The sequence below is a fragment of the Colossoma macropomum genome, unplaced genomic scaffold (assembly GCF_904425465.1).
Source record: "Colossoma macropomum unplaced genomic scaffold, Colossoma_macropomum, whole genome shotgun sequence".
In the NCBI taxonomy this organism is placed as follows: domain Eukaryota; kingdom Metazoa; phylum Chordata; class Actinopteri; order Characiformes; family Serrasalmidae; genus Colossoma; species Colossoma macropomum.
This window is the reverse complement of record NW_023494803.1, coordinates 39,132,428-39,146,420: the sequence shown is the minus strand read 5'-3', so window position 1 is coordinate 39,146,420 and position 13,993 is coordinate 39,132,428. Positions and strand designations below refer to the sequence as shown.

The following is a 13,993-nucleotide window of genomic DNA, read 5'->3' as shown; positions in this document are numbered from 1 at the left end:
AAAATAGATGTAAATACAGTATGGATTGAAATTTTAGAATCTGCACTTTCCACAGAATTTCTCCATTGAGCTACAAGTGAGAAATAATGGAACAAAATGTAAGACAAGGAGTTTCATGGCATAATTCTCTAAAGCAGTAGCCACGTTTACATGCAGCCTAATAATCCGCAAATAATCCGACTAATAGCTCAATCGGAATAGAATACATCTATGTATACACTTCATTTGGAATAGACTATTCTGATTGAGGCCATTTGGAATACAATTTCTGATTAAACGAGGTGGGTAATCCTGTAAATAATCCGTTAAATAGAAGAATAATATCCGTGTAAACGCCTGTATCTGATTACATTCCCAGTCAGAAAGTTTAAGTCCGTTCTGATCATGTGCGTCACGTCATAGTGAAAGTTTATAACGGTCAACATGGCGGAGCAGAAACTGGTCTGCAGAGGAGACGAAGTTTATGCTCTGATCTTTAAAAGACGGCGGTGGGACGGACGTCCAGCTTATGTGTCTCAGAACACGACGTCTTCCTCTCGGCCTTCTTTAATAAGGACATGTGAAGGACGTTTTCCTGAGTCTGACATCATTTTAAAGAAATTAAAAACACAAGCACTGCTCACTGCTGCTCATCTCACTCTGACTGGACTCGTGATGCTCATTGTCATGGTAACGTCTACTCGTAAGTGGTTCTCTACGCAGGCGTGTATTTTTGGATCGGATTACTTGTAGTGAGCATGTAAACTGAGATTTTCTATCAGATTGTTGAGTTGAGTGAGCTTATAAACACCTCAGTCTCGGTCTGTAATCGGAATGTATTGCATGTAAACACAGACACTGTCAGAGTGATTCTCATTAATCTGATCAGCATTGTTTACATATTAGGCTCATTAATGGGTGAAAACAAACTTACCTCCTCAGATGTTACTCTGGATCCCCCTGATGAACAGTCCATAATGACCTACGTGTCCCAGTTCCTGGAGCACTTTCCGGGAATCGAGGAGGTGAGCTCCTACGAATGTCACTGTTGGTGAATTACAGTATTATACTGTCACCTAAATATAGAGTCACAAGTTCAAACTGAGGAGTGATTTACATCCTGTTTGTTGTTTCCCGAAGGACGAGCATTCGGATTTCCTGGAGAGGAGTAAGGTCAGCGCACGGATGAACGAGCCGCCGGTCAGGAACGGAGTCCAGAGGAAGAGAGAAAAGTCGTATGTGGTGAAGAGGGACTGGGTTCAGCCTCCACCCAAAATCTTCATCTCCTCAGTGACTGAAGAGCATGCGCAGACACTCTCTCCTGCCCAGCCGCAGACACCAGAGGACAGGCCCTGGGCCAGCGAAGAGTCCTCGGTGGCTTCGAGTCCCAGTACTGCGGACAGTCGGCCTCTGTGTCGCCCCCTAGGCCTGAACAAAGACATTGCGTCCACCCCCAGCTCTCCTCAGCCGTCTCTGATCGACTCTGCCATGGACTCCCCGGATTCATGGGGTGAGATCAGCAACGGTGATATGAACTGTTATTGTTGTAACAAACCTTCTAAAGGATAATTTAACAGGCGAATGAGAAAACGTTCTTACCCTTAGTGTACGTTAATGTAGATTTTGGACCATTTATGTGGGTCCATTCATCAAACAATATAAAGGGATTGTCTGGGATTTTTTAATGGTTAAAAAATTAAATAAGGTTTTGATATTAAAGTGGCAAAATGATAATGATTTATTCCACTAACTGGACTATAATGTTTTATACAGCAGTTAGTTCCGGCCACGTTATTTCGCCATAACATCACAGTTTTTTCACAAACACTGTATCACTCCGTTGCTAAGCAACGACTTTGACAGCTGTAGGAGACGCTCAAGCCATTTGAAACAAACATAAAATGGATACTTTTAAGATCACCTTTGACCGACAGCTGATTTGGTCAGACTCTGAAGATAAGATGACACTAAATTCCCAAACTGTCTCCAGCAGCACTGCTGTGTCTGATCCACTCAGACCAGCGCAACACACACTAACACCACTACCACCACATCAGTGTTACTGCAGTGCTGAGAATGATCCACCACCCAAATAGTACCTGCTCTGTGAGGGTCCATGGGGGTCCTGACCACTGAAGAACAGGGTAAAAGGGGGCTAACAAAGTATGCAGAGAAACAGATGGACTACAGTCTGTAACTGTAGAACTACAAAGTGCACCTATATAGTAAGTGGAGCTGATCAAATGGACAATGAGTGTAGAAACAAGGAGGTGGTCACAATGTTATGCCTGATCGGTGTATATTAAAGTTAATTCTGGTCACTCAATCAGGGCTGGGTTTCTCAAAAGCGTCTTAGCATAAAGAGATGCATTCTACCTATGCTGAGACTACATCACACTGTTATATTACTGGACATAGCAGCGTATGACCTGCCATGACATGTTTATGGCATGGTTACATCAGTGTTATATATCAGAGTTCAATTAAAGTGTTAGAAATAAAATTTGCTTACCATACTACCAAATCATACCAGTATTCACTTTTATACTTGTATACCTCCCACCTCTAGGTGAGATGCCCAGTGAGACGGCCCCTCAGCTCCAGCAGTCTTGCAGCGATGGTTCTCTGAGTGATCTGAGGTATTCCACTTCCCCTGGAGAACTGACCTCAGATCAAGGGTCGCCACTGTTATCTGAGAGGGTTTCTCAAGACCAAGTGGACACCGACTTGTTCACAGATGAGGGGAACTTCTCTCTCAGCTCAATGGAGAGTTTACAGGCCAAATCAACACTGCTGTCCGAGGAGGAAGATGCTTACAGGTACATTTTGGATCTAAAGGAGGACGGGCCTGCCGACAATACACCCAGTGAGGATATCGTGAACGATCCAAACGCACAGCAAACAGAAACCAGCCCTGTGCAGAACCCAGAAACGGTCAAACCTGCATTTCATGAACATTCATGTGGGGACAGTGACTCTGGGTACTATCCTGGCCAGAAGGACATCTCAACCACAGGGCAGGACGATGTAAGCAAGAGTTCTCTATTCACTGATGCTGATGAGCAGGTTTCTGGTTTTGAGAACCCTGTAGAGAGCCAGTCTGAACATTGTGAAGCGAGTTCAGAGTCTTCCATCACTGGGGATTTTCAGAAGGTGTCCGCTGAATCAAATCCAGTGGCCTTTTTTGAGGATGACGCCGAGTGTCCTGTTCTTAAGTATGAGAGGATTTCCATTTCAGGGAGTGAAGAGGATGTGGATGCGGAGCTGTCTGAAGAAACACCTCGCAATGAGGAAACGGAGGAGAACGACGCGGCGGAGGTTTTTAATAGTGGTACGAGGACAAATGAGGACAATGAGGAAACACGTGAGGCAGAACGTGCATATCTGAGGGAGGCTGAGGAAGTTGACCAGGTGTTGCATTTAGACCATGACCATCAGGAGTCTGCGGTGGAGCCAGAAGAGGATGATAACAGAGAGGAAAAAGATAAAGCAGATCAGCTCTGTTCTGAACTAGAGCTGTCCACAGACAGAAGCCTGTCTGGAGCAGCAGAGACTGAGGCAGAGATCCAGAGAGAAGAAGATAAAACTTCTGGCAATGAGGATTCAGGCATGTGTGATGAGCCAGTAATGAAGGATTTGAGTGAAGCCAGAGCACAAGCTGCCAACAGTCTGGATGAAATGAACTTTATTGAAGTTGAAGAAGAGAAGTTAGAGTCCAGTGTTCAGAACCAGTCAAGTGAAAATGAGAAACTGGGTGAAAAAGTGGCTCGTGATGAAGAACCAAGTCAGGACAACATGAGCTCTCCTCAAGGGGAAGCTGTCACTGAGAGCCGTTTGGAGGACGAGCCGAATGGAGGCACAAGTTGTCATGAGATTGAACCAAGTACGTGTGAAGATGCAGCGATCGGTGATGAGAAGAGTGAGAGTGGGATAGAAAAGGTGGAGGAAGAGGAAGCCCCCTGTAATCAACATGATGATGATGAGAGTAAATTGGTGGATCTGCAGGTTAAAATAGATAGCATAAAGGAGGAGAAACCCTTTCTCGGTCAGCATCTTGATGGTGAGACTAAGTTGAAGGGTCAACAGAATGAGAATGTAAATGAGGAGAAAACCTCCTACAGTCACAATCATGCCGTCATTTTCGAGGATGCTGAGCTCAGTGAGAACAAGAACGACCATATGCAAAAGTCAGAAAACCCTCAGGATGACGTTCTTGTATCCAACATCAGTGAAACCTTGAAAGAGCCTAATTCCGACCCTGCTTTCCATGAAGAAAATGAACACTCCTTTACTCCGCCAACACCCAGCAGCCCTGCCTCTCAGCCAGACTGGGATCAGAGTGCTGTAAACCAACCCTGTGATGAACAAAGCCAAGGGCAGGCCACCTGGGAGGAGACAGGGAGGATTATGGGTACTCCAGATCGAGCAGAGAGGTACCCCGCGGAGCTCCGCCTGTCACTCAGCGTGACTCCTCTCCAGCCTGCTCCATCACAGCTTTCCCACATTGACTCCGACAGTGAGCGAGCCATGCAGGAAAAGGTACCTGCTATATTTACCTAAGCCGTAGTGCAGGTGGATTAGTTTTACCTGGGGAGTCGCCAGTTTATTAGGTAAACCTGGCTATTCTGTCAGGTACACCTGCCATATAAGTGCACTTGGTAGGTTTACAATTACTGATTGTAGCTGATCTGTTGCTGCACAGTTTAGTAGTGGTCCATCATTGGAAAGGGACCACCAAATGGCCACTGCTGGATGAGATGGTTTTGGGGTGGTGGACCATTCTCAGAACAGCAGTAACGCTGACACGTTATGTACGGCAGTATTGCTGGGGTTTTTACACCCATCAGTGTCACTGCTAGGTTGAGAGTGGTCAACCACCCAAAATATTCATCCAACAGTAGTCTTGTGGCTGACCACTGATGAAGGACTAAAGCAGTTATTCTCAACCTGGTCTTCAGGGCCCCCCCACCAGACAGTTCACATTTTTGTTCCAGCTCATCTTGCAGCACTGGGGGGCCCTGAGGACACAGTTGGGAACCACTGGTCTAGACTATGTCCAGCAGCACAGTGGAGCTACATGGTAAATGTGTAATTGAGTGTAATTTAAATGATCATCAACTATGCAGTGAATCTGCAGTGTATCTAGTTCTTACAGTCTGACTAAGAATTGTGGAGCGATTTTAATCCAGTATGAATCTGCAGTGTGTGTAGTTTTACAGTCTGACTAAGAATTGTGGAGCGATTTTAATCCAGTATGAATCTGCAGTGTGTGTAGTTTTACAGTCTGACAGTAATAATTGTGGAGTGATTTTAATCCAGTATGAATCTGCAGTGTGTGTAGTTTTACAGTCTGACAGTAATAATTGTGGAGCGATTCTAATCCAGTATGAATCTGCAGTGTGTGTAGTTTTACAGTCTGACAGTAATAATTGTGGAGCGATTTTAATCCAGTATGAATCTGCAGTGTGTGTAGTTTTTACACTGACTGTAATAATTGTGGAGCGATTTTAATCCAGTATGAATCTGCAGTGTGTGTAGTTTTTACACTGACTGTAATAATTGTGGAGTGATTATAATCCAGTATGAATCTGCAGTGTGTGTAGTTTTACAGTCTGACAGTAATAATTGTGGAGTGATTTTAATCCAGTATGAATCTGCAGTGTGTGTAGTTTTACAGTCTGACAGTAATAATTGTGGAGCGATTCTAATCCAGTATGAATCTGCAGTGTGTGTAGTTTTACAGTCGGACAGTAATAATTGTGGCGTGAATGGTCTTGTGTAATTGGCTGATCCTGGAGCTACTTCAGTAATAGTAGTTGCTTGTACCAGTTCAGCTTCCGTTAATGAAATAACAAAACTTGATAATGGACACGGCCATGCTGTGTGTTGTTATTGTTATTGAGTGTTTCCTCTGGTGTAACACTGACATGAACATCCTGGCTGTGACTTTTCAGTCTGGACTATCTGTAGGCCACCTGTAGGCGATGTGGGAATTTGGAGGAATTACACAGATAATTTTGTCCCAACCGTCCAATCAAATCTCTCATAAATTACATTACAGAACCTGCACAGAACAAATGAATCCAGTTTCAGTCATGCTTAGGACTCAGCTATTGAGGACAGACTCTGTTACACACAGAAGGTTTTGATTAGCATTATTAGGCAACAGTAGCTGTAGTAATGACCGTTTCTCAGGCACCTGCGAGGTCATGAACTCTCTGTCTGGATATCGTGTTGCTTGTGATGTGTATTTGCTTTAAAGCTCCTTTGTAGTGTCTCCCAGGACCTGTGAATACGTTTGAAGTTTTCTGAGCCTGAGGGAAATTATAACAAATTAATGAATTCGTTGCGTTGTGTAAGATTCTCTGACACACATTCCCTGATTAAAGATTGATGGGTTGAGAGGAGCAAACGGAGATATTTCTAGAGACTTTCTCGGATGTGAAGTGCTCAGTAAGTGGATCAGCCCTTGAATACTGGACGATATTGACCATCAGTGTCATCTGCTCCAGTGTTCATTATCGGGTCATTTAACATTAGAGCCAGGGCCAACAGAAGATCTAACTTTTCACAATTTTCTCCTTATCCCAAATGTAGTCGATCAGCCATGTTTGGTGTATGAAGTGTGCTTCTTTAGGGGCGTGGCTAAAATAAGCCCCCGCCCATGATCTAAAACTTTATCTTTTGTTAGTCACATGAAAATGTGGGACAGCATTTTTTAAATTGTTATTTAATTTAAAAACTCATGAATCTAAATCGTTCAACTTCAGTATAAAAGATAGCAAAAAGATCTTTAGAAAAATTTCAAATTTTTTTATTATTTTCACAGTTTGAAATGTAGGGGTTAGGCTTTGGGACACACATCTCCCAACAAAAGTACCCCATAAATGATGTTTTTGTATACATATAGCTTACTACTATCTTAATGTCTTGGATTTAAATAGACCATCACATAATCCTTGTAAATATTAAAGGTCTGAATACCTTATTGTTGTTTTAAATATAAATATATATAAATAATAAATAAATAAATTATATATATAAATAATAAATAAATAAATTATATATATATATATATATATATATATATATTTTACTGGGGAACCACAGTTTGAACTAATTCAGTAGAATAATAATTATTATAGTCCATATAGATTTTATCTGCTGGGTTAATATCCTCCCTGTTCTCCGTCTACGTGCTGGCAGGCTGGAGAGGGATGTGTGGAGTCGCCGGAGCAGAGCCCGTTCGAGCTGTGGTCCAGGCACCCGGGGGAGTGGGGCGCGGTGGATTCGGACCTGCACACTGATCACTGTGAGCTCATTAGCAGTGATGAGGAGCTTTCAGCCAGCGCCACCGTTACGGCTTCTGCTGCTGCTGCCAGAGAAAACACAGAGACGCTGAGGTACTGCTCTATTATTAGAGTCTGCTACAGCACACAGCCTGAGAGAGAGAGAGAGATTTTGGGTTTTCTGAAGGACGTGACCTCACACGTGTGCCCCGCAGAGCTCGCTGCAAATTACCTTAAATGTACTTAATGATGTTTATTTTTGAAATCCATGCCGTACTGCTAAACTCTGTTGGTGGGGCCGTCGCTCATTTCCTTTGCAGATGAATGATTCTGTTCTCTTGATCTTCTGCAGACTGTATCGCGACATACATGTTGTTATTAAAATGTCTCTTTTATCACATTAGAAAAAAAATGGGAGTTTATAGCTCATGGATTTTTCAAACAGGGAGGAAGCAGCCGGCGACGGCGCTGAAGATGAAAGCCAGCCATCGACAGCTTTGTGCTTAGAAGAGGCCTTCGACCCAAATGAATCAAAGGTTTGTGTGATAATTGATCGTTATATCGCTCTTGTACAAAGTAGGCTGATCCTATTAATGTTTAGTGGTGTCAATGCCTTATTAGCTTGTTAATAGCTTAACTTTCAGCTGATCATCCAATTAAGAATAAATTGCTGTAGATTTTGGTTGTTTAGTCTTTGTGAAAATTGCAATTTTTTTTGTCTCTTGCAGACAGAAAATGGGAAAACCACAGATGCCATCATGACTAAGAATGCAACTGAAAGGTACTGAAAATGAACAGTGTATCTGTCTTATATTCAGATTTGCAAATCCAGTCATAGGCCGGGTGTACACTACACAACTTTTTGCCCGATTTTAACCCTGATTTGCCCTTTGTGACAAATTTTCGCGATCTGAAGTGATTTTCCAGGTTTGGAGCTCGATCTGAAGCGGCTGACAGCGCAAATGATCTAGTCGTGTGAGAGGAAAAACAAGCGAATCTTTAGCCCTCCCATTGAATTCTGGAGTGATCAGAGACCCTCCGATATTATCAAACATGTTTGATATTTACTTATATTGACTCGAAACGTTCACGAGTCCTCTAGTGTGAGAAGGTCAGAGATTTACTCAACAAGTGATTCAAACAACAGCTAATCAGAGACCTAGAAGAGCAGAGAAACAGGCGAAGAGACGCGCATGAACAGCAGAGCAGAGACAGAGGATCTGTGTGTTAAACACAGGCAGATAAGAGCCGTTATCATGTTTATAATGTGTGGATCCAGATATCAGCAGCCAGTTGCACCAGCTGAATGTAAGTTTAACCGTAGCCTAGTTTGAACGTAAACTGCCACTACGTTCAAGTTTATGAGCTACTAGAATTTAACCGATTTCACCAAGTAACATAATTTCAACGTAGCTTCAAGTTATAACTCAAAATTTACACATACCCTACAGTCGGTGTGAGTTCTGCTGTAAAAATCAGTTAAATGGCTGGTCGATTTGATCGATGGGAAAACAAAATACTTCTCGGTTTGCGTCAGTGACCAGTTTTGCAAGATAGATTACACCTGTTTTTGTTGATCGGAGATAGAGAAGATCACAGACCTCCTAACCACAGATTTGCAACACAACCCAGACAGGAACGGAGCTCTGAGTCCTACTTTGTGTCGGGCACTGAGATGTTTTTGAGTCATTCCAAAACCTGGTGGGCGACTCTGTTTAAGCACCCAAGCCAACTGCTTGTAGAGCAACAAGAGCAGCTCCATCAGTGCTCAGGTTGAGTGACGCTGACCTTGTTATCATACAATACATAACACACATTATTTTTAAAATATGCCTAACGTAGCTAACATTGCTTTTTGTCATTCAGCAGATTCAAATAGCAATTATGTTAGCCGCAGCTTTGCTATCGTTCCTGTTCGCTGATAAAGTGCCGTCAAAATATTGTGTACGAGGACCCAGTTTGAAGAATAAACAGAGAAAGAACACACATATGAGAGACGGACGCTTTGAGGACACCACTTTACTGTAAAACACTCTCTGAATTATAGCTAAACGACCGACACACTTTAAGCGAAGTAAACGTAGCGTGAAAAGAGAGAAATTTCGCTGCGTGTGGAGATCATGTGTATAATGTTTCCTGTTTATGTTGGGGAGCGTTACTGATTGGCTGGATAGAGTGAAAACGTCAATCCGTGCAACAGTGTTTTGATGTACCATCACTTTACGCACTTCTGGTTAAGCTGTAAGTGTCTGTGGTGCAACCGAAATTCTGTGTGTTCCTAGTTTTAAACTAACTACCCTCAACGTAATCTTTAGGATGGACTTTACACTCCAACTTACGATTGAACTTACGTTCAGCTGGTGCAACTGACTGCTGGTCACTCTCTTTATAATTTCATGTCAGCTGCCAATTTGTAGTGAAACAATATCCAGCTCACAGTGTGATATCAGCGCTTCTCACCCCCATATTAATCCCCTGTTTGCACTTTCACTGCGCATAAAAGCACAAACAGGTCTGGTACGTTTAGCTTTATTTGTGCCATGTGATTTCTGAGGACATCTGGAGTTTGAGTTCTTATTCGTAGCCCAGACTCATTAAGTTTGTTATACTCTCTCTTTGCCCTGATATCTACACTGTTAAAATCGAGAGGTCAGCTCAACTCAAAATGACATAGTAACTGATTACATGGCTTTTCTTGAGTTGACTCAACTTGAGGACACCAGAGTTCACACAATTCAGACTTCTTAGTTGAGTCAAAAGTTCTCAGTTAAGTAAATAAAATGAACTTATTTTTTTTATACTCAGCTTCCCCACAAGCCAGGACTCTGTCTGTCATTCTAGACAATTTTTCCTCTTGTGTACACCCTGACGGATGGCTGTGGCATCGCTGGGGCTCAAACTCACAACCTCCTGTTGGTTGATGGCTTAGTCCACTGCAGCACTCAGGAACACGTGAAGACACTCAGATTTTGTGTCTACAAATGTTTAAAACACTGTAGAAAATATTTGTTGTTAACTTTAAGGTATGACATCGTCTCGTGGTGCAGCTGTCTAATAATTCATCACAACATCAGGAGGTTGTGAGTTTAAATCTCAGCAACGCCACAGCTGTCCATATCCAGGAGCCCAAGAGGGAAATATGCCAGATGGGACTGTGTGATAGAAGGAGCGCCAGCTAGTGGGGAAACGGAGTAAAAAAGGCAAATTCAGTTTTGTTTATCTAACTGAGATGCAGACCTACAAACAGTAGCTGGGAGAATTTTTGACTCAGCTAAGAAGTTTGAGTTGGGTGAACTCTGGTGTCCTCAGGTTGAGTCAACTCCAGAAAAGCCATGTAATCAGTTACTATATCGTTTTTCACAGTGTAGTCGCCCTCGCAACAAAAAGACAAGAAACTCTCTGACAAACTGGCGTTAAGTTTGTGATGCCCTCTGGTTTGCCAATCTGTTAAGATTGTAAAAGTCGTGTAGTGAACGTCCAGCCATAAATGCACTGAGCACAGTCAAAATCAGGGAAATCGAAATAAACTCAGAAGTGAACCCAGTTGGCGTTTCTCTAACCTGCCTGTTTGAACAGGCTTGTCTGTGTTGCATCATGTATACTGTATCATTCATACCATCTCGATTACGTGTGCACTTTGTGAACTGACCGTCTATTGTTTTACCAGGCAATCTGAGTGTCATGGGAGTGGAACAGATTATATTTCACTGCTTGTTGTTTTTTTTAATCTCCAAAACAGAAGAAGTCATCTCTTGCTTGCAGGCACGTGTGTACTACAGTACTGCGTACAAGTCAGAGACCGGCCCCTCACTTATTCAGTTTACAGTCAAAATGACCAAGAAAACAAGCTATTAATTTTTCACCATAATAAAAACGGAAAATTACACATAAATAATAATAAATAAATAAATTATGATATCAACTTTTTCTGTATATTTTCCCAAACTTCCAAAGTTCAGTCTTAGAAGCTGGTTGATCATTTTCTGAAGTAATCAAACACATTCAGTGGTGTTGAGGTCTGGACTCTGGGGTGGTCAGTCTATTGTTCAGCTTCTTTGTTTGGTGTGTCCGTCTCCTTTTCTCAGTGAGGTTCTTCTTGACAGCTACACATCCTTTCAGACCCACAGCGCTGAGTCGTCTTCTCACAGTGGAAGGATGGACAGAAACACCTGTGGATGTTTTCAGATCTGAAGCAGCTTGATTTTCTCCTCTCTCTCAGAGATGAAAGCTTTAAGTGCTGTTTATCTGATGGGGGCAGTTTTGGTGTCTGCCAGCTCCTCCAGGTTGTTGTTAGGAGCCCCATTTTCTCAGTAGCTTTGAAGCATTTTTTTAACTTGTCTTATCGAATCTCCTCAGAAACATCTCCTGAAAAATAAATAAATGTTTTTAATGCCTGTTTTGACTGGGTGGTCTCTGACTTTTGCACAGAAGTTTTTCTTGTCCTTTGCTCATTTTCTGTGAAGAACATATAAAATAACCCATTTTCAGCGTCTTCACTCTGTTCACCCCCCACACATTCATATTACATATGTGGTGTTGGGTGAACCTGTGGGGAACAAAAGTGTGAAGGTGCTGTGTCCTTCACTCTGTTCTCCTCCTACATGGCCTGCTGTTAGTGTGTGTGTCTGTGTGTGTGTGTGTGTGTGAGAGAGTGGACAACATGGACAGGCTGCTGACTGGCTACAGCTGCTAAAGGAGAACCCTACGCTGCCCACTTGTGATATTTTTAACATCTGGTATACAACATTGCAGTGGGTCCACCAGACCACTGAGTAACCAACACATCAACACCACACAAGGGTTAACAAAGTGAGGTGTGAAACTGATCATAACATATCTGTGCGTGCTACAATTGTGCATTGTTGTGTTACAGGAAGGAGAGCAGTCCTGCAGGAAGTTCTGAGAGCTCGTGTGAAGTGGCCTTGTCTGAAATCTACCTGCTGCTGCTCATGTGGCTCCTCCTCTACTGCCTTTTCATCCTGCCTCAGATTGACATCTGGGCAATTCCCAGCCTTCTGCTCAACCTGGAGGAGTGAATGCTGAGATGCTTTGGCTCACGATTCGCCTGAAAATCTCCTCCATCTTCCAGCAGAGCTTCCTCCTACTGGTCTCCAAGGAAAAGATGAGCGTTAGTGGAGGATCCTCGACCACACTGACTATTATTTCTACATTTTAAATACTCCTGGGCACACGTGGACTAATGAAAGTCTTGTTTTTTTTGAAGTTTTTGACAGGTTATCAGTCAACAGAGTACCAGGTTTACAGCAACTCACACTGTCTGTTCTGTACCCACTGCACATGAATGCTTTAACGGTTAGATATTTTAATCATACTACTAACAATAATAGGAATAACATTGTACGAATATGCTTTTTGGTCTTTAGTATGGTAATGCTTATACTGTATGACAAAAAACAGTGCACTTGTTTTAAGGTTTTGAAGTTTACATCATGGTCATGAAGGTGTACTGCCTAACTGTTTTGCCATACTTTATTTAATGTACTTCTGTATAAGGGGAACAAAACTATCATCCACTTAGTTTTCTCTTTTCTTGGGAAACTGAGTGTGCATTATACCACCTAACACAACAAAGATCATTCTTAAAATAGCTTTTTAAAAGTATTCAGCAGACATTTTGTCACAACATTTGTAGAATAATGAGCTGAAGGCACTTTTACAGGACACAAATGGTACATAAAAAGGTCTTAAATCACCATATAGGGCTTTATGAATAAGCATTGATTGAGTCAGTTGCACTTTTACCAACACAAAACATGATCCGCCAAAGATTTAGCTAAAGGAACTAAAGGTACACCGGACAGAGTGAATAAATAATAAATTTGCCTATTCTTTTTAATAATGAAATGAAGTATTTCTTAAAGCGACGAAGCTGTAGTTCTATATTTACGTGTATATTTTACCGAATGCAAGGGCACATAAATCATTTCCAATGCTCAGTTGACACATCTATAAACAGAATTTGCTTGTGTAATGATCTTTAGTGGTGTTTGTACGTCTCTGGCATTATATGAAGTGTATGCGAGCGCCTTAGGCTTGGCCATTTTAAAGGAAACCTGTAAAGAGCTTTGTAATGACGTTGCTTTTATCAGTTTCTTTTTTATGTATATATAAGTTTAAGAGTTCATCATTTGAAAGGTATCATTTGCATTTCCTTCATACTGAATACACTGACAAGCACAGTTCTCAGAAAAAAGAAAAAGTCTAGTTTGAGAGTGAAGTGTAAAAGTGCAAGCATTGTGGCATCTGTAAGTCATTTTTAAGTCTCATGACTTTATCTGTTCAGTGAAACTACAAATAAGCCAGTGGCCACAAACTGCGCATGAGAATGTCCTGCGAAAACTGTTGAGTCTTAATTTTGTAAAGCTTATGAATCTCTACCCCTTTTTGTATTTGAAGATTCTTGTAAATGCACCAGTCAAGTGCAATAAATAACAAGCTTAAATTGAGCCTCGATACTTATTTCTTTTCTGCTATTGAGCCAAACTAATTTACTGTTTTATTCATGAAAGACATGCATGGCCAAAAGTTTGTAGACGCCTCCTTTTTCAGCTTTTCTTCTGAAATGAAGGGTATTAATAGGGAGTTTGTCCCTCTTTGCTGCAGTAACAGCCTCTACTGTTCTGGGAAGGCTTTACACTAGATGTCGAACATTGCTGTGAGGATTTGATTGATCATTAGTGAGGTCAGGCACTGATGTTGGATTA

The 13,993-nt window shown here is 42.0% G+C and overlaps 1 protein-coding gene across 1 annotated transcript in view; it reads left to right on the top strand.

Moving 5' to 3' along the window:
* The window catches only part of clmn (calmin), a 57,164-nt gene extending 43,429 nt beyond the window's left edge, over positions 1-13,735 (top strand). The window contains exons 8-14 of the mRNA XM_036593940.1: positions 922-1,004; positions 1,120-1,489; positions 2,549-4,518; positions 7,186-7,382; positions 7,714-7,804; positions 7,997-8,049; positions 12,142-13,735. Coding sequence (XP_036449833.1) covers positions 922-1,004; positions 1,120-1,489; positions 2,549-4,518; positions 7,186-7,382; positions 7,714-7,804; positions 7,997-8,049; positions 12,142-12,304 — 2,927 coding nt within the window. The 3' untranslated portion in view covers positions 12,305-13,735. The remainder of the gene's footprint in view (positions 1-921; positions 1,005-1,119; positions 1,490-2,548; positions 4,519-7,185; positions 7,383-7,713; positions 7,805-7,996; positions 8,050-12,141) is intronic.
* The last annotated feature ends 258 nt before the right edge of the window (positions 13,736-13,993 follow it).